General features: G+C 35.2%; 2 protein-coding genes across 2 annotated transcripts; both read left to right on the forward strand.

The window, feature by feature from the left end:
* The first annotated feature begins 582 nt into the window (after positions 1 to 582).
* Positions 583 to 3,700, forward strand: LOC121971681 (guanylate kinase 2, chloroplastic/mitochondrial-like). The gene is made up of 4 exons (XM_042523062.1): positions 583 to 946; positions 1,715 to 1,846; positions 2,799 to 2,990; positions 3,165 to 3,700. The coding sequence occupies exons 1-4, from the start codon at positions 620 to 622 to the stop codon at positions 3,501 to 3,503; spliced, it is 990 nt and encodes a 329-aa protein (XP_042378996.1). The 5' UTR covers positions 583 to 619; the 3' UTR covers positions 3,504 to 3,700.
* Positions 3,701 to 5,718: 2,018 nt separating this feature from the next.
* Positions 5,719 to 12,810, forward strand: LOC121971682 (ADP-ribosylation factor 2-B). The gene is made up of 7 exons (XM_042523063.1): positions 5,719 to 5,854; positions 6,182 to 6,339; positions 9,427 to 9,497; positions 9,861 to 9,980; positions 10,356 to 10,474; positions 12,342 to 12,423; positions 12,561 to 12,810. The coding sequence occupies exons 2-7, from the start codon at positions 6,192 to 6,194 to the stop codon at positions 12,561 to 12,563; spliced, it is 543 nt and encodes a 180-aa protein (XP_042378997.1). The 5' UTR covers positions 5,719 to 5,854; positions 6,182 to 6,191; the 3' UTR covers positions 12,564 to 12,810.
* Positions 12,811 to 20,721: the final 7,911 nt, after the last annotated feature.

Consider the following 20,721-nt stretch of genomic DNA (forward strand, 5'->3'; position numbering starts at 1 on the left):
ACTTCCACTATCTAGGTTTGCTGGGTTGGGTCTGCGCTTCCCTAGCTGTGATATGATCTGTGGCCGATCCGGATGTCCGCCCGACACATGCCCAGCCACTCAGCACATGACTTGTCGGTCGATGCCTGCTTTGGTGATAGTCTTTGAGCGTCGGAAGTTCGGTGCGAGAACGAGCTATAATAACGTCGGACCGACTATTTCTTTGTCCGACCTGCTGATGGAGTCGTCCGGTCGGACGCTAGCTTGGGGTAATTGATCGTCTTGACTTTGACTTTTCACGTGATGTTGACCTCCTATGGAACAAGGTCCGATTTTATCATCGGATCAATATTTAATTAGGGAGTGGAAATATATTTTTTTTCTTGAATAGTGCATGTAAAATTTTATTTATTAATGGACAAAAATACATTGGCATACTAGAGTATGATAATAAATGAGAGAGAAGCGTTGTTCTAAAGATTTCAAAAAAATAAACCTTTTGATTTTTTAATTATTTTTTTATATTCTCTGTTTTTTTTTTGTTCCCTTATATTCTTGCTCTTTTCCATCCCCCAAGTAAATAAATAATGTTTTTTCCATCCTCTTTTTCTTTCCTCTTCTATTTCCCGACGAATGGGACATGGACAAAGCTCGATTCCTAATGGGGCCGCTTCACCACTTCGGTCCACCGCCGACGCGAACGCCGCTCTCTAGCTCCGCTCGTCCTTGTTCCATGATCTTTCGGAGGCTCCTCACCTCCCTTGCTCGATCGCAGACCGCTCCATTCCCCGGTCTTCCTCGGCCTATCTCCCCTCCCGCTATCTCGAGGAACACCGTCCTGAGCCGGTTGGGGTTCTTTGCGAGACGTAGGGAGGGCATTAGGTCTCTTCTCATGTCCTTGTCCTCCCTTGCAGAGGAAGCGAAACGCACTCCCTTTGTTCCTCTTCCGCCTTCCACTGCCGATAAGGTTAGGGTTCTGAGTTTCCTTCGACCCTCGTTCTAGATCCCTTTCACTGTTTTATCTTCTTTTCAGTGTATATTGTACTGTGTACTGACAATTGGCGTTTGGATGATGTTTTTTTTTTGGTGTTATGCGTTTCCTCGTATTGATAAGAAGTGTGTTCTGGATGCCTAGTGTTAGTCTACTGACAAGAGTTTTATAACCTTTGATTGAAGAGTGATTCAGGAAATGGGTTCTGAGGATATAGGTTTATTGGTTGGAGGGCTCAGTGGTCATCATGATGGCAATTCCATCTGCGATCCCAGTTGATTCGTTTGTTCATTTATATCTCTGGTTGAATGTTGGCATAGTTGAAAGATAAAGGGAGGTAGGAAGTTATAATTGTATAATTTCGAAAGAACTATTTGATCTTGCTGATTCTAGGTAGCAATGGCTGGGTTAATCACTCTAGATTAGGAAATTGGCTTGCTTAAACATTCAATTAGAAGCCAATGCATCCCATGCAGGTTTTCCTCCAATTTAGAAAGTTTTCTGTTCTGACTAGTGAATTTGGATAGAAGTTGTAAACAAATTGGGTAATGTGGCTGCTACTAATATCCGATGGTGTATGTTGTAGAATCAACATGCATCAAACTATGTCACTAAACAACAATGAATTATGGAAATTCCTACATATGCTTGTTTAAGGTCATGTGCCGTTCATATTTTTACTTTTATTTCTCTTTCTTGCATGTTTGTTCACATTCTGAAACTGTGATATTAACTCATTGGTAGGCTGGCTTGTTCAAGCGACTTGAAGCCATGCTAGGTTCGCCTTTCAGTTCTGATCCTTTTTCTCCGCCGCCAAATCCCTTAATTCTTGTTATTAGTGGACCAAGTGGTGTTGGTAAAGATGCAGTTATCAAAGTAAGAATCTTCTTTACTTTGTCAACTATAAACAGCGCTTTTGCAATTCATTCTTTAGCTTAAATTTTATGCCGTTATCATAACAGTGCCTCCAATGTCTTATATATTTATGAGCCTGATGCCAAGTATGAGTTTAAGAGTCTAAGAGATCTGGGGAGTTTAGACAAATGATAAGAGTTGGATGGCAGATTCACCAATTTAAAGAATTTGGACTTAAAAAATCAAGACCAATTTTCTATTTATCTCGATAGGGTTGTCAATGGCACTAAGTTTAGTTTCTGTTTAGCTGCTTGTTATGGCAAATTATTATGTGTTGCTTTGGCATAGTGCTATTTTCCATCTTTGTTGGAACATTTAGAGTTAACATTTTCATTATTTTAGTTCAGAAAACATCTTGTTATAACTTTCTGTCCTACTCAGACATAACATGACAAGCATTTTCACAACTAATGACAACTGCATACTTAGAAAAATATCCGCTTCACTTTCTTGGATTTATACTGAATTTAACAACTAATGGTGACAATGTCAGTTGCAAGACATGCATTTGCATAAATATATATCATTTTCACAGATTGAAGTGAACAGCTTATCCCTGAAATCTTTCTAGCAAACCATATAAACAGAAAAGTAGTTGAATCATTAGTTAACATGCTTTTCATAGCTATGAAAATGATAAGAAGAGTTTGGAAGATATATTTAGAATAGTTTTTTTTTTTTTTTTGTATCGATCACTTTTTGCTAAATTTATTTGATTTATGATATAGAAATAATTAGGAATATCTTCTTTTTTTTATGCCTTGTATGGGCCTCTCAATTTTTGTGCTGCAGTTTGAAATCCTAAATATATAATTGAACAAGAAATCCACTTTATTTATTAGGTTGTTTGGTTTAGTTAATCTACTTGGGAAATATAGCAATTTTTAAGATCAATATATTATCAATTTCACAGAGGCTACTTGAAGTTCGGGATGGGCTTCATTTTGTTGTTACAGCAACCAGCCGTCCACAACGACCAGGTGAAGTTGATGGAAAGGACTACTATTTTGTCAGCAAAGAGGAGTTTCTCTCGATGATTGAAAGGGATGAGCTTTTAGAACATGCTATTGTTTATGGCGATTACAAAGGAATTCCTAAGAAGCAGGTGGGCACTTGTTTTGAAGTTCTATCAGCACTGTGTCTTGTGTTGTATACTAAATTATTTTTCACACTGCATTTTAATAACCATTTTTTAGAAAAAAAAAATCCCTGGTTTGGATTAAAGTGCATTATATTCTCATGCAAATCTTACTTCTGTTAATTCGCTGTCAATTTTCAGATTCGCGATTACCTGGCTAAAGGGTTTGACATTGTATTGAGGGTGGATATACAAGGTGCTGCTACATTGAGGTCAGTACTGGGTGATTCAGCAGTGTTCATCTTCCTGGTTGCAGAGAGTGAAGAAGCATTAGTCAAGAGGCTTGTATCTCGTAAGACAGAAACCCCAGAAATGCTTCTTATTAGAGTTGCAACCGCTAGAGAGGAGGTTAGGCATATGAAAGAATTTGACTATGTTGTCACAAATGCTGAAGGGAAGCTCGACAATGCAGTGAAACTTGTAGAGTCTATCATCGATGCTGAGAAGGCTAGAATCCATAGCCGCAACATTAGGATCTAGTTCCAGAGGTTTGGCATCATTTGGTTTGTTTTAAATTTCATTCTCTATTCTGGACTCGATTTTTTCCATCCCATATTTCATCCATGGTATAGATCCCAATGATGTTATTTAACATGAGTGTTCGACTAAGAATTTGACATACTTTTTTTCGTAGTTGATGCGAACAATTACTAGTGATTTGGTTTCTTTTAGCATAATTAAGATGCTCTCACTCTCACTCTCACTCTCACTCTCATTCTCATTCTCATTCATTTCCTATAATTTCTCATGAGTTGACTATGTCCTATAGTGTCAAAGAAGTGATACTTGATAAACAAGTAAATAGCGCACAGACAAACAACATTGCTGAATCAGTATCGAAGGGAACCAATATGGGCAAAATTTAAAAGGTGTCCGTTTTTATTGTTTTATTGGAATCGTAAAACAAAAGATGTCCCTTTTATTGGAATAGAACAAAAAGGCTAAGGATGTCTAATCTTGTCTCTTGGTATTTTTTTTAAAACTTTTCATATTAATATAGTAGCTACAAGATCATAGCCTATACCCAATTATAGTGCTATGGAATTGTAGTTATTATATAATTATTGATGCGGTGATAAGGGGAAGAGGCTCCACTCCGTCGTCATGGTGGAGGTCAAGGTCATGGTAGAGGTCAGAGTCAAGATGGTCAAACGCTCCTATAACATCGGTTGATCGGGTAGCATGCTCGTCCGATCGGGATAAAGAAGACTCGATCCGACATCATAACAGTTCGGTGAGATTCCGAGCTTCCAATGCTCAGAAAGACTGCCTAGGTGTCTGCAAGGGCACGTCGAGCGGCTTCCTCGCTCGGCCTTATATAGAGCTTCGAGAACAGAGCGGATTTACGATCGAGCTATGTAGAAATAGAAGAGCGGCCAAGCGACTTTCTCAAGACAGCGGAAGCGTCGCCCGAGCGGCCTTCCCGCTCGGCCAGATAACACACTCATCCGAGCTGAGCGGTTATCCCTCAAGCGGCTATCCCACTCGGTCCAGTAAAAAACACTGCTAGCTGGATATTATCTTTTTGGGAGCATGTGTCGCTGACAGACGACATGGTCGGTGGTTGGTTCAGACAGAAGATCATACGGCAGAAGCTTCCACTGTCACTTCAAAGATATACTCGGCTCGTTAAGGTATTGTGTCAGAGACACTTTACTGATATATCCTTCCAGGGAAAGCTTCGAGAAACGTGCACACCTTGGGAAGCGTGCACGTGCGCTACAGGAATCTTATATAAAGGAGAGGGGTCCAAGTTTCAACGGAGGTATGCGATAATATACTGTTGCTGCTACTATTCGTTACTTTGCTCTGCTTCCACACATCGTCGGTGACTTACTTGAGCGTCGAAGGGTCATCACCGGGAACCCCTTCCTTGGCTCAGCACTAATGCAGCTGTGGTTGTAGAATCTCTAGGAGTCAATACACGATCAATCGGAGTGTTACATCCCCAGCTTCCGTCACTTCGACTATTGAATAGGATCAATTATAGTAATTATAATTTCATAATTATTACAACTATATAATTTTAACAGTGATGATATCATAACTATTTTAATATAATATTGTAAATGTTATAATATGATATTCAGAAATAATTTTTTTTAGGATTCGTAATTGTTGTAATATGATGTTGATATGTGTTTGATCAATATTGATAAGTGTTGATTTGTGAATTATAGTTTTTACAATATAGTATTATTAATTTGATCAGAATTAGAGTGTTATTATAATATAATATTCATCAGTATTAAGTATTAATAAAAAATAAAGTATTATATTATAATAGCTATGAATTATAATTATTATAATATAATTATAATTACTATAATATAATTTTTTTTATGTTGATTATATTATAATAATTATGAAATCATAATAAAAAAATAATGAAGTTGACTGAGACGTTTTTTATATATGATAAATGAGATATTTTTTTTGATAATAAATTGAAAAAGGATCTTTTAATTTTTGCTCAACTAATATTACATATATCAATTAAGAAAATAAAAAAAAGGTGAGGTTTTAATTTTCTTTTTCTTTTTAAAAAGTTTGTTATCCATAGTCCATACCATTCACATTTGAGATTTTGCATATCTTCCAAATGAAATCGGATCGAATTTATTTGCTAAACGAAAAAACCCAACCGACCCGAACCCGTACCCAGCCCGACAATGATGTGGCCGCTTTCGTTTCGTATCGGTCGGTGGCTTTCAGTACTTATTCGGCCGCTATTTATTCATTCCAACATTGTTCCTTTTCTCCACGCGTAGCAGAGAAGCGAAGACCTCTCTCGTCCTCGTCTCCTCCAATCTACCTACCTTGCTTCCCAGGTGATCCTCATCTCTCCTTTGCCTCTCGATCTTCGTTGTTTTAGTTCACGTTATGCTTGATCTGCTTCTTCCGGCTTACTATATTAGATCGATCTAACTTTTCCCGCAACGACTCTTTGCTCGGAACCAGATTCGTTCAGATCTTGTTTTTTTTCGAAGCCTTCGTCGCCTTGATCTGTATTTTTATTTTTTTTGGGCTTTTGTATCAAGTTTCAACTCCATATCCTATTCTGCTCCATATCTGCTTCCTTTGTTGTTTGATCTTCGATTCGTGTGTTATTGCTTTATTTTACGATTTATTGATTTTTTATTTATTAAATATGATAGGTGAGGAACAATGGGGCTTTCTTTCGCGAAGCTGTTTAGTCGCCTGTTTGCGAAGAAGGAGATGAGAATCCTGATGGTCGGGCTTGATGCTGCCGGTAAGACGACCATCCTGTACAAGCTCAAGCTTGGAGAGATTGTAACCACCATTCCAACAATCGGTGAGCATTATTCCTCATTGCTCGCAGTTATCCTCTTTTCTGTCATATGATTAAGAGGCGGTTGCTAGATTTATTTAGGAACGCGATTGGTCTTTTACCTAATCTTTTTATCCTGTGAAGTATTTACCTAGCGGCTAGAACTTGTGAAGAATAGTATAATGTAGTCGCAACAAAGCAGGACAAATAGGGATATGGAATCCATATCATGAAAATTTAAACAGAATCTAAACAAACAACCTCAATATGAGAGTAAGGAATGAAATATGAACAAAATCCATTGCAATCCTTACATCCATGCTCAAAACATCGCCAACAACTTGAACTAGTGATAAGAGATAAGATGTGTACAGGGTTGCAGTGAATTAACATATTTCATGAACTATTAAACAAGCTGTAAAACATAAATTAAAATGCTGTCAAATGGAGCTTATATCTTGAGTAAAAAGGATGGAGGGGGAATGAGGGATTCGATCACTGGATGAACTCTAGTTAAGGAACTCTCCCCTGGATTTGCCATCCCTTGTCGTGCACAAGGGACCATCTCTTCTGTTTTTAAATTTTAATATTTTTCTGCATTCCCTATATCCATCCCTATTGTAGTATCAATATGTTTATGAGGGAAGATTCAAACTGTTAGTCATTTGATACATCCGCAGCCTCACCAATTGGTGATAGGTAAAACAGCTTCACATCTTAACCTAGCACCATTCCACATTACCAACCTAGTGCAACTTCTTTGAAGGCTGGGAACTTCAGCTCATTCAAAATGTCACTTGGTTGCAGATAAACTTGAGACTTTAAATAAATGGACACCTTGAGCATCAGATTCGTCAATTGATTTCTGCCTAGTGTTTAAAATTTTGTTTCGTGTCAGGCGGAATGAACGAAACTTACCCTTTTGCCCATACACCAAAACCGGCATTGGCGCTCCATAGGTTTCGAGGCCCACGACCAGCATTAGAGGCATCGTGTGAGCCTTGCGGTTGCGGAGGAGGTGTCACGCTAGCCCTGCGGCCATGGCGGCAGAGGACTCGTCACGTGAGCTCCGCGGCTGCGGCGGACTCGTTGCGTGAACCCTGCAGTGGCAGTGAGGCGGCGAGGCGGTGAGGTGGCGAGGAAAAATAAAAATCGGGAGCGGCGGCAGAATCGCGAAGGGAGAGGAAAAGTTAGGATTTATTAAATGTGTTAATTAAAATCATTATATTATATATATATAATATCTAATATCTAATCAATTATTATAATTATATATTATATAAAATAATAAATAATTAGATAAGCTGTTAATTAATTAATATAATTATAATACTTTTTTATTAAAAATTAAAAATTAAAGTAAAAAATAGATAATTTATATAATATATAGTTATATAATTTAAAATAATTTTAAAAATAAACTTTAAATTATTTTTATAAATTAAAAATAGATTAAAATTTTATAAAGATATTTAAAATTTTAAATAAATTTAAAATTTTATAAATAATTCTAAAAAAATAATTGTTAAGTTTTTTTAATAAATATATAAAATTTTTAAATAAATTTGATTATATATATATATAATTTAGAATATTTATAAACTATAATTATATAATTATATATTATATAAATTATGATCTTTATGTTAATTTATATAATTATTATAGATAATATTTTATTTATCTTATAAGCAAGATTTGGAACCTTAAATATTAACATATTTAGCTCTCTACTTTTTAGATTCTTGGTTCCTAATCAAAACACATTTTTGTTGATATGAATGTTTGATATTTACATCTAGGAAATACTTTAGATTACCTATTCTTTATTTCAGAAGTTTTGAGAAAGGAATGTCGTCAAGTTACATAAATTACTACAACAACCAAACCTTATATATATATATATATATATATATATATATATATATATATATATATATCGAAACCCTATCGGCACGATACGATATCGAAACAGTATCACTTTGGTTTAGGACCGAAACTTCGGCATGGGTCGAGATTTTAAACTTTGTTTATGCCTGATATTTTTGCCTTCCAACTACTGCATCGTCTCTTGAAATTGACCCTTGTACATGATATTGGTGCATAATTTCAATCCTAGCATGGAATTAACTAAAGATAAGAGTTAGATAGGTGTAGCAAGTCAAAATCAAATTTAACCAAGCGACAATGTATACTACGTACAATGTCATGATCCCCTTCACAAGCTAGGTTACCCAATACAATCCACTAAAAAGTCAAATCAAATAGGGTTTATCTTCAAACCAATAGGTGTGCATGGCAGGAGCTTCGTGCACCGGGCTGTCCTTTTTTTTTATCTTCTATAATTATTCTTCTAGCTACTTGGAGCATACCTTGAATTTGTGTTTATTAGTTTGTATTGCTACCATCCACTTTTTCCTGCGTATTAGAATGGCTGATTCCCTTTGTGAAAGGAGTACAAGAATTTTATGAGGAAAAGGGTTTTTATGCCAACCATTTTAGTTTTTAATGCTCTTGTTGAAATGAACTCTTAGGGAATTTCTATCAAAAACCAGTAGCAAACTTGGGACATAGACCTAATTTATGGCATATGCTTCCTTCTAGGTGATTTATGGCACTTGTATGAAACAAACTTTTCAAAGTTATTGTTCCAGTTGATCTTATTTCTCTTTTGTTGTACTGTGTCTTTGCCAATATATGAAGAAGCATTGCTGACACCTGTTTGTTTTATTTGATATTTGGTACTTCTAGATTCTGTTATGAGAACTAATAGTTGTTGCTAGTCTACTCATTATGCTTAGTAGTTGCAGTTATTATTGTTATGATTATCTTTTATATTTGAATATCACGTTTTCTTGGTGTCAATTGGAAACTAATCTTTCTACAACTTTTTTGGCAATATCTTGATGATTGATTAGATGATAATTGAGTTCATTAAAAACAAGCTTTATTAATAGGCAGTCAATGTGCAACTAAGGACTGTCATGAAAATACTTGTTTCTATGTATTAATGGCTGTCAATTGTCTAAAAGGTTTTTGTTGTTCTGAGCAGTTTGAGCTTGTTGCTATAACATTGCATTGTTAAAATTAAGCTAATGGTTGTTAATGCAGGGTTCAATGTGGAGACTGTTGAGTACAAGAACATTAGTTTCACTGTATGGGATGTTGGTGGTCAGGACAAGGTACTGACCCATTTACTAGACCATTTCTGATCCAAACAATTTCTTTGCTTTGGATGAGTTTTTCCTTTTGGTGACGACTTCGTTTCATATCCAAATGACTGCTTCACCCAAATGACTGCTTCACGTTTGATGAGTTGTTTTCTTTTGTTGACAACTTTTTTATGATGGTATCTTTATGTCACTTATGGTAATGAGAAAAAAACTTGAGTATTCAATATCCAAGGTTGTGTCACACTAAATATGACCTAGATGTCCTGGGTTTTAGATGCATATGGAACTTGCTTAATTCTCCGTCTATGATTAGTCTGTTAATTGTTACTTGTTTCCCTATTCCTCAATACTTATGATTCTGGTCATCAACAGATTAGACCTCTATGGAGGCATTATTTCCAGAACACACAAGGACTTATTTTTGTTGTTGATAGCAATGATCGTGATCGTGTTGTTGAGGCAAGAGATGAACTACACAGGATGCTTAATGAGGTAAATCTTTTAGTAACCATCCACCTCTCATGATTTATAAAATCTACTGTCTCTGCGTAATAAGATTCTGAAAAAAAGGTAGATTTCATCATTCAACTTCCCATTGTGTTCATAAGATCATTCATTTCTTTGCAATTATCTTTACTTGTATGGATCTACTGGACTCTTTTATAAGGTTTGATTTTTGACAAATAAATAACAAAGATAGAGAAACTTTACTACAACAAAGTACTTTAGTTTTCTTGACTTGCTATGATCCTTTGAATAGTTTGTTTAAAGTAGAAAGCTCCATAGTTGTCTTCATTGCCAAATAAACCTGCAAAAATTCCTTTTTAGAACTTTTTTATCTGATTGGTTGGGGTTCTGTACTGATAGGATGAACTAAGGGATGCTGTCTTGCTCGTGTTTGCTAACAAACAAGACCTTCCAAATGCAATGAATGCTGCTGAAATCACTGATAAGCTTGGCCTTCATTCTCTACGTCAGCGACACTGGTAAAGTGTCTTTGTTCAGCTATTGTTTTCTGAACTACTTTTCTGTTATATAAACAGTAAAATACTATGAATTTTTTAACAATTACTTTGTAGCCATGCGATTCACTCTTCATCTTCTCTTTATCCTTGTCAAATTTTGACAGTTGACATTTAAAATCAGGCACTGATATCTTGCACGTGAAATGTGTACAATTTTTTAGGCAATGAGATTCTGAAAACCTAGGTGCATACCTATGTTGAATGCTTGTAATGAAGTTAAGTAACATTAGGTCGTGTGCTGAATTTTTGAATCATTGAGTTATTGAATAATCTAGGCCTATAGCTTTTAGTGCTCAATTGTCGGAGTTGATTGAACAATACTCTGCTATTAGCGATCAGGATTGGATATTCATTTCACATACCTCATGCTAGATGCACTGTGTTCTCTAGTTGGAGTATCACTTGGATTATTTATCTATTTACGGTTAAAGTATGTTGGATTATTGTCTGTTCAATGTTAAGAAAGTTGGTTTGAAATCTGCTTTACAGAAACGAAGAAACCCAGGTTCGTAATTGGATTAGAAGATTACAAGTTTTTGTTGGTACTTATCGTATCTTCTCAAGTAATCACTGATCGATGAATAGAAAAGAAACAGAGGAAGCACATCATAGCTCCCTTCTTTTGATTCATCTGATCCACTGAAATTTGATGGTAGTGTCAGATATCTAGAATAGGAAGTCCATCTAATGGCAGTTCATTGTCAACCATTGACACTAGAGTACTTGCTATGTCTCTGCATAGGATAGAAGGAAAGTGAGAAGGAAAATCAATTTGATTTGTTAGGGCAGTCTGATGTGAGACAGATTAGCAGAGGTTGATCATTGATGGCCTCTATATAAGCAATAATTTCCAAGTGTCCTAATGCTTATTCTCGTATCCACACCTTGCAGTAACAGGCAAGTCAATTTCCTAGGCTCTCATCCTTTTGCATTTAGCACGTAACGATAAACCAAGTTAATTAACCAGGCTGAATTATAGTTTCAGACGCAAAGGCGCATGTTTCACCTTCTTTATTTGTATTAATGTCTGTATTTTGGATAGAAAGCAGATGCCCAGCATACAGTATCTCACTTGTGAAGTATTTTGATTAATTTTGGTGATATTCTTCAATCTCCGGCTTCAAATAATGCCTTACTGTTTATAAATTGGTTTTCTCCCAAGTTCGAGAAGTTGACTACCTTGATCTTTACAGATGTGTTAATTTTATTGTTCGCCTGAGCATTGTGCTTTGGTTGAAGCTCAGAAGTTTGATGACTCCATAAGATCCATTTGACTTGCTATACTATCTTAGGCATATATCTAGTGTTTATACACACTTGAATCTATATGTGGAGTATTCAACCTTTTGTCATAATTTTAGCACATCACTTCAAATCATACAACCTCGAGCATCAACTTGTTAAATTCCTTGTAACTGTTGCACAGGAAAACTCTATAAACAATCTCGTGCCACTTTTAGTTATACTTTATAACATCGTATAGTTCTCTATATAACCAGCCATATATTCTAGAAATTTGCACTCTTCCTCTACCTCTATACATATGACATCCGGTGACTCATCAGATCACATGTAAAATTTTTGGAAATAACTGCGTCAAACATGTGGGTCCACACCTCGTTGCTTTATCATATCTGGATCCAAGAAACACAGCTATAAAGTGCAATGTCAGGAAGATGTCCAAATAGTTGGTGTATTCATGGTTGACGTGGTTATAGCAGCTGTTTGTACTTGTTTCTAAAAAGATCTCTACTAGATACTTCGCAGATGATTTATAGAAAATAATGAAGTTGTTATTCTGCTGACTGATTTGTGCACTTTTTCCCAGGTACATACAAAGCACCTGCGCTACATCTGGTGAGGGGTTGTATGAAGGGCTTGATTGGCTCTCCAACAACATTGCCAGCAAGGTACCAACCTCGTGCTTTGTTTAACGTTCATAATGCTAAATTGTACTGTGTTTATTATGTTTAAATAAGACTACTTTACACAGAAAAAGTTAGTCGTAGTCTTTTATTGCATGCTTACAAAAAGTGTTTGTCTACAGTAATCAAAGCCTGCTTCGAAGGTTCATATCTTAACATCAGCAGTGTTCGCGTTTGATGCTTTTGTGACAACGGAAGCAAGGAGACTATTAATTTTCCACTTGGGACATCGTTTTCCCCTTTCCCATCTGCATTTAAAAACCTAATACAAGTCTGTAAAACAAATATATGCTTGATTACCCATTTTTCAATGTTTTGACGATGGACGCAGCAAACGACTGAGATTCTCTCGTTATATATTTTTTTTTTCGATATTGATTTTCTGCCTGCGCAGGCTGCAGCCTGCAAAGGTTCCTGTCGTATCCTAAAACATAAATCTTCGAAGCTGACGTTAAATTTTCTAGTTGCGTTGATAGGGCAATGTGGTGTTTGATGGAATACGTCTCAATCAATTTTCAGTGGGGGTAAAAATATTTTAAGTGTGGATTCTCACATGCAAAGGCCACTGTAATAAGGTCAATGTTCCTTATGATTTATCCTATTTCAGATTGTGTGGAATTTAGGGATGGTAATGGGAGGGAGTGGGGGTAGATTTGTCATCTTCACTCTCGAATTATATTGTCGTGTCTTAGAGGAGTTCTTGCTAGAGGAAAATTTGGCAACATCTTCCTTGTACGATTGTACTAAAACACAGAGAAAACAAAAGGAAAATCAAAAACGGAGATTGTTAGTTGGCTAGGTTTGCACAACCATAATAAAACAAATACAATTAAATAGCCACATTGTTAAACACCAATATCATGCCAAAACCATAAAGTATATATGAAAGAAGAATAAGAGCAAGGTAAAACCGTCCTCTGATGTGACGTGAGATCGACAGACAGAATATTTCAAGCGACACGACATATCTATGTGTTAACATGAAAATAACAGGAAAAATAAGGGGTAGTGAGTATAACATACTCAGCGGGTATCGTGCAGATATGCATAGTAAGATATATCTACCAGTAATAATCATGGAGTACAGTCTCCTGAACAATAACAGGTAATGCAAAACTGAAACAAGGGGAGAAGTTGTACTCACCAGGGTCTCCTATCCTGACATAAAGGTGTAAATCTCTCCAACAGATGCAGGGTCATCAGACCAAATACATAATGTATCCTATATGCATGTCAATCATATGCAATCACAAAAATGCAGCATCCAAAATGCAATAATCACAAGCAATAAATGCAATCCATGCATATGATGCAAATGACATAGTCACCCCTGACGCCAGTCAGCCATCTCACACACGATGGTGAGACCGAGTGGGCAGGACTATGACAACTGTGCACTCTGCCATTACTACTCCTGAGTGATCGAGTGAACAGGATGTTGTCGGAGTTCACATATCCTCCTCCCTCAAATCATAAGTGGGGGAGCGCAATGCTCTCATCTCCCTGTATCATAGTCAAGAGGAGGGATCCCTGTCTTGCTACCATGCTGCAATCACATTACCCATGAGCAGACCAACGAAGCCCTGACAGAGCAAACTGCACACATCCTACCTGATATACCACTAACCCATGAGTGGCTGTGTGTGTGCAGATCCATGTAACTGACGATGTGCTCAGCAATAATAGAATCGACAATCGCTCAGCATGCAATCATGTGAGATGGTGCATGACACTAAGCATGTAAATCCTGACAAATACCAACCTCTTCATAATGTGTACCAATAAAGAAACCAAGTCCAAATCAATGATCTAGAGACACATGCTAGATAGTAAACTTAGGTACACATGTCAAGTAATAAACAAGACACACATGCCAAGTAATAAACAAAGTACACATGTCAAGTATAACTAGTAGCTAGACTTGTATCGGTAATGAACTGTATGTCACTACATAAGCACACAATGCAAAAACAAAAGGACATAATCATAAATGCATAACAGATAAAAGTATGGGTATACTACGGGTATCAAGCAGTGATATACCAAACAGATATAAACATAACTATTACTACTAGTTATAACCTACTAAGCATATCAGAATGAAAATATCAAAAAGATAAGTCAAAGGTACCCCGTCTTTATACGTAGATCGTGTTAAATCAATCACATGTCAAGACGCTCGTCTTGAATCAAAGTTCTGCAATTACATAATGTATTTAGCAAATACATATATAGCAAATAGCTAAATAAAATTCTCAACCTAATTAGGGAAAACTCTAATAGAAATAATTAAGCTAATTCATGAATCTAATTAGGTTTAACTCAATCCACAATTTCTTCACTTCAATCCTACTCATGAGTTAATCAATTTAATCATGGTCATCTTCTAAGATCAATACACACTTAATTCGTCAACAACAATTCAATGATCCTAACATCAACCATGCATCCATCTAAATCAATCAACTACCAAATAACCACCATGAATCAAACCAAATTCACCCAAGTTGTATACTTCGTTGTTAATTTGTCGATGGAGCACCCGCTGCCGGAAATTATGGTCGAAGCTAGATAAAACTGATGATCTCCAAATCAAGCATCCTAGATCAAGATCAACACATCCACATTTAAGCATAAACCCCAAATCCAAATCCACAAATGTTAAACAAGAACCCTACCTTCCATTGATCTCTAGGTTCTGGTGGTATCGCTAATACCTGCAAATATTCTAGCCTAGATAGGGATCCCTGATCCAGATCAGTGAAGAGGAAGAAAGACTCGACACCCGGATGCTAGGCATGACGATGGAGTATCTGTGTCGGTGCAGCAACAACGTCGGGATCGAGAAGGCGGTAGCGCTAGAGTGGAGCTAGGGCAGGGCTTCGAGAAGAGTAGCCCGCTCTGGTGGAAGGAGAGGGTGACTTGAATCGGGGCAGTCTAGCAGCCAAGAGGCCTTGATAGTGGGGAGGCAAGCTGGAGGAGAAGGCCCCCATCGACGGTGAGCTCGTGGGCAACTGGCGATCAGGCGATGTCAAGCGATGGTAGGCGAGCGAGTGATGCCGAGAGGTTGCTAGCGATCAGGCGCCAACGGTCGCCTAGTCTGGGCGATCGGCGATTGGGGCTCATCGATGGCGGAGCCCGATGGTCAGCAGCAATGAGCGATCGGGAGAGGTGGCGAGTGAGGGAGAAGAGAAGGGAATCGGAAATGAGGAGGGAGCCGGAGGGATTCGACAAGATTAGGGAAGGAAGAAGAATCAGGATCATCATAAGGACCCGTGAGGGAGAGGATTAGGAACTCGGGAGAATGATATTAGGAAACTTAGGTATTAGGTTTATATACTTAGGTTTACTTTCATTAAACCCTAAGTTGTTTTCCCAAACAACTCCCACTTAATTGGGTATCTCAAACGGGCTTTCTCCTTGCCTATAAATTCATCCCCTCAATATACGCTATACGAGTTTCAAAAAATTCTCAGAAAATTCCTTAAATTTCTAAAAAAACCTGTTAAGGTTATTCATCCATTGAACCTTATTATATTATTATTATTTTGTTCCATATTTTACATATATCCCCATCCTTATCCCCATCTCTAATTATGTTTAATTGGAGAATTCCTATCCCCGACTCCACGGGGATTAAATTCTTATCCCCACTTCTTATCTTCGAAAACAAATCTAAAAGGATATTCATCCTCACTTCTCATTTAACATTTACCGTACTAATCGAAGAATCCATATCCTTGTTCCCATCCCCCTCTCTCATTGTGTCATTTCGGGGCGAATTTAGGGATGAGGATAACATCCTCATACTCGCTCCCATTCAAATGCGGGGATTTAAAAAATCCCCAAACCCGAACCCATGCTCGAAAATACTCTCCAAACCCGTTCTCATTTTGGATTTTCCTCACGGGACCTTGAACCTATGGGGAAAATTATTATCTCTAATGTGTCTGCCCTAGATGAGCTGCTAAAGTGACGGTTTTACGTTTGATGCAATAGTTGATAGGGCAATATGACCCTTCGAGACACAATATGATGGTAAAAGGTATGATGAACTTCTATACAACAAGAGTTCGAAACTCACGCAAGGCACCTTATATTCTCACAGTGTTTGGGATGACTCATGATACTGGGTCATCCACTAAAATTTATCTGTGCTTCTTGTATTTACTCTGATGATCAATGGAATCAGATCGGTCACATCCAAGATTAATTGATTTAAAGAGTTAGAAATCTGGATTAATAAAACAAATTATAGGACAAAATGGATTGGTTGGGTCAAGTTAGCTATGTGGATCGATTAAGTTGGATTGGGTTAGTGATCTAGTTAAGTAATATGGTTTGTCAAACTACTTAAGTTATGAGAATAGATGAAGAATAGGAAGGCAGTGTTCGGTAAAACTTCTGAGAAGCACTTGACTTCTAACTAGCTAGAAGTATTTGTGAATGCTAACTTTAACTTCTATAATTTTTAACCAAAAGCTATGAGCAAGTTTGTGTTACTTTTTTTATACATCTGTTTTTTTCTGCATGCATGCATAAGTTGTTATATTCTACGTTTGCATGCATGCATAATTACAATTTTACATTTCAATCCTATTTTATTAGAAGTATTATTTAAAATAATATTTTACATTTTATATAATTTTTGTTTCTAGAATTTTGTTATACATATTTTTTTAATATATTTATGCAAAATTTGTCATTTTTATATTTTATTTTTATTAATATTATATATATTTTCAAGCATTTTATAAAAACATAAATTAATTTTGATATAATATTTAAAATATAATAATTATTATATAAATATATTGTTAATGATGTATCACAATTTAGATAATTAAAAATTTTAATTTTATATAATTTAAGAATACTTTTATCATTTAACTAAAAATTAAGTTTAAAAGCACTTATTCTCTAAACATTCAAATTTTACATTGTATCAGCTTTTAGCTTACATTTTTAAATAGTCTATACTTTAACTTCTCACCAACTTTAAAATAATCTATATAAAAATTACTTTTAAATAAGAAAAAACTCTCCAAGACACTCTTTAAGTTAATGACTTAATTAAATTTAATAGATTAGGTGAATTAAATGACTATTTCAATGAGTAAACCAACCAAACAATAATTTTATTGGGTTGTTAATTTTAAACGAAGAGCTGTTTTTCCCACCTCTTCTAATATCCTCACCTACCAGTTCCACTTAATTTTTTTATCTTTATACCCTTTTCTGATTCTCACATTCACGTTTTTTTTAAGTTTTGTTTGGTTTTGATTTTTTAATCTGTTTTTTTTTATCAATTTTATTTATTTTTAATAATTTACTTTTTTATTATATGTTTATATTCTTTTATTTATTGTTTAGTTGTAGATTTTAGAAATTATTATTTGTAAGTGAATATAGCAAATGAACATATTTATTGGTTTAGCAAGTGAATTAATTTGTGCTCCACATTCTTATAGGAATATAGTAAATTTAGTGGTATTCTTCATCGACAAGAAATTGACAGGTGCATATTTGTCCTCTACTTTGACTGTCTTATCTATAGTTTCTCATATTACCAATTCATATATACATATATCTCATATTCTTGTGCAGAAATACCTGACTGTTCTGGTGGCTCCCAGTCATTGCTGCCATTAAGTGCCAAGGAAAAAAGATGTACAGAATGGAAATTCAGTAGATGCTACTGATTGGTATGACATATTTGATCAGAAATATTTCTTTCAAATGTACATGTACAGAATTTGTGGCTGCATATATTTGAGATGGGTGATATTTGTATGAGATGTTTATCTTATTTAAAGAAAAAGTCATGGTTAATGTCATTGTATGAGATGTTAATATTACTTTGCCACAGTTTAAAATTAGGAAGTCGTTTGTATAAATTATTTCATTAAATTAAAAATTTTATTACAGTAAAATATATTTTATTACATCTATACTACAATAAAGTAATATAACAAAAAATAGTTTCATCAATCCAAATTATATAAAAGTAAAAAATAAATATTTCCTACACCACAATATAAAAACTATGAAATCGTATCAATAATTTACTTCGTCAATTAATGTAATCTGTGAAGTCATATATGAGTAATTACTTCGGTACTTTTACAGAACTGATGAAGTAATAGAGTCTTTTTACTTCAAAAACGGTCTAGTTTTGAACCGGCGAAAGACTTCGGTACTTTTATGGCGAAGTAATAAACTGACTTTTTTACTTCACGTGCGTCTACTTCAGTAATTATCTGCTTATTACTTCAGATAATATCTGAAGTCTATTGTTTATTTTCACATAGTGTTTTAAACGAAGAGCTGTTTTTCCCACCTCTTCTAATATCCTCACCTCCCAGTTCCACTTAATTTTTTTATCTTTATACCCTTTTCTGATTCTCACATTCACGTTTTTTTTAAGTTTTGTTTGGTTTTGATTTTTTAATCTGTTTTTTTTATCAATTTTATTTATTTTTAATAATTTACTTTTTTATTATATGTTTATATTCTTTTATTTATTGTTTAGTTGTAGATTTTAGAAATTATTATTTGTAAAATTTTTTGAAAGTATAAAAATTTAAAAAAAGGTGTAGTATAGACGGTAGACGCATGGTATCTCTAGCGTAATGGTCAGGGCTCAGGAACTGATAACTTCTGAGGTTTACCCCACCATGCGGATCTACATTTTAAAAGTATAAAAATATGGATCAAAATAAAAATTATATACATTAAACGAATAAAAATATTAACAATTAATAGTAAACATATTTATACCTTACGAATTAAAAGAGATAAAATAAAATTATCAAAATTAACTAGATCAAATTACCAAATCAAATCATATTAGTATGACCAAATATTTTTTGAACATTATATATTATATTGTCCTTAAGGTAAATATCAATAAACAATAGATTTTATTGTTCTCATATTATTTCTTGCTCTCTCCCTATTTTTCTTGTCACATGGTATCAGAGCCATCTCTTTTTTATCTTCCCTCAATTTCTTAAGGCGGAGATCCTATAAACGACGAATTTTAAAATTTTCCCTCGGACCTCTTCTTTTCTCCTATGTGTTTTAATTTTCTTATTCTTCTCTACTTTTCAGAATAAACGAAAAATACTTATTTTCTTCCGCTGCCAACCCCTTTACTTCTCTTTCCTCTTCCTTAATCTCTATTTTTTTCGTCTCCGTGGTTTTTCTCCACTACCACCGGACAAGTTAATTTTTACTTTAGATGTCAAATACTTGACGACATCAAAGAGCCGAAAAGCAAAGCTCAGACCGATATCAGATTTGTCACATCGTTAGTCATACTGAAATATATGCCCTAAAAGACTTGATTGGTCTCGGGTAAAATGTCAAATTTATCTTGGAATTGGATATTTTGGTATTCAATGTTCTAGTCCATTTGACTCAAATTTCATTGGTGGTCTTACAGCCTCAAGACAACCATTTATTTCACAAGTATATCCTAAAGTCTTTTGTCTGTGCCTACTTGTGGTAAAACCCCAGAGTTTTCATCTACTGATTGGTATATTGACATTGGAGCAACTTATCATGTCACATCAGATTATAATATCATTACAGACGTAATGTCATATTATGACTCAGATACGGTGCAAGTAGGCGATGGTTCAGGTTTGCAAATTGCTAATCTTGAAAACATATATGTTCATTTATCTAACGAACTTTTTACATGCGTAATGTTTTTCATGTTTCATCTATCACTAAAATTTTACTTTCCACATATCAGTTTTGTCTTGATAACAATGTTATTTTTGAGTTTCATCATAATCATTATCTTACAAAGGATAGAGGAACAAATGCTATTGTGTTTTATGGGAGAATCAAAAATGACCTCTACTGTCTTCAGAGTTCTTCAATCAAAGCTTTTGTTGGTGAACGCACAAATAAACTAGCTTGATATGCTCGACTTGGTCATCCTTCCCTTCGTATTGTTCAGTCAATCATCAATAGGTATGGTTTAGCTACTTCTATTACCTCCTCTCAATCTCATTCATGTAAGTCATGCATGGAATCTAAAAGTCATAAGCTACCTTTCTCTTCATCTGATCATGTTTCTAATTTTTCACTTGAAATAATTCATTCTGATGTTTGGGGCCTTGCACCTATTTTGTCTAATCAAGGTTTCCAATTTTAATCAATTTAAAGGAGAGGCTCTGACATGTGTCAAGGGTTGGAAGGAGGGTAATTTAAAGGGAGATGGGTGTTTTGATATGTATTAAGGATCGAATGGTTGGTAATATAAAGGGA

The sequence above is a fragment of the Zingiber officinale genome, chromosome 4A (assembly GCF_018446385.1).
Source record: "Zingiber officinale cultivar Zhangliang chromosome 4A, Zo_v1.1, whole genome shotgun sequence".
NCBI lineage: Eukaryota > Viridiplantae > Streptophyta > Magnoliopsida > Zingiberales > Zingiberaceae > Zingiber > Zingiber officinale.

Bases quoted from the DNA above. Each gene is read 5' to 3' on its own strand.
- LOC121971681 (XM_042523062.1), top strand. From the start codon at position 620: ATGGACAAAGCTCGATTCCTAATGGGGCCGCTTCACCACTTCGGTCCA. The intron at 947-1,714 runs GTTAGGGTTCTG...ACTCATTGGTAG, and splicing joins CGCCTTCCACTGCCGATAAG to GCTGGCTTGTTCAAGCGACT. The intron at 1,847-2,798 runs GTAAGAATCTTC...TCAATTTCACAG, and splicing joins GTAAAGATGCAGTTATCAAA to AGGCTACTTGAAGTTCGGGA.
- LOC121971682 (XM_042523063.1), top strand. From the start codon at position 6,192: ATGGGGCTTTCTTTCGCGAAGCTGTTTAGTCGCCTGTTTGCGAAGAAG. The intron at 9,498-9,860 runs GTACTGACCCAT...GGTCATCAACAG, and splicing joins ATGTTGGTGGTCAGGACAAG to ATTAGACCTCTATGGAGGCA. The intron at 9,981-10,355 runs GTAAATCTTTTA...CTGTACTGATAG, and splicing joins TACACAGGATGCTTAATGAG to GATGAACTAAGGGATGCTGT.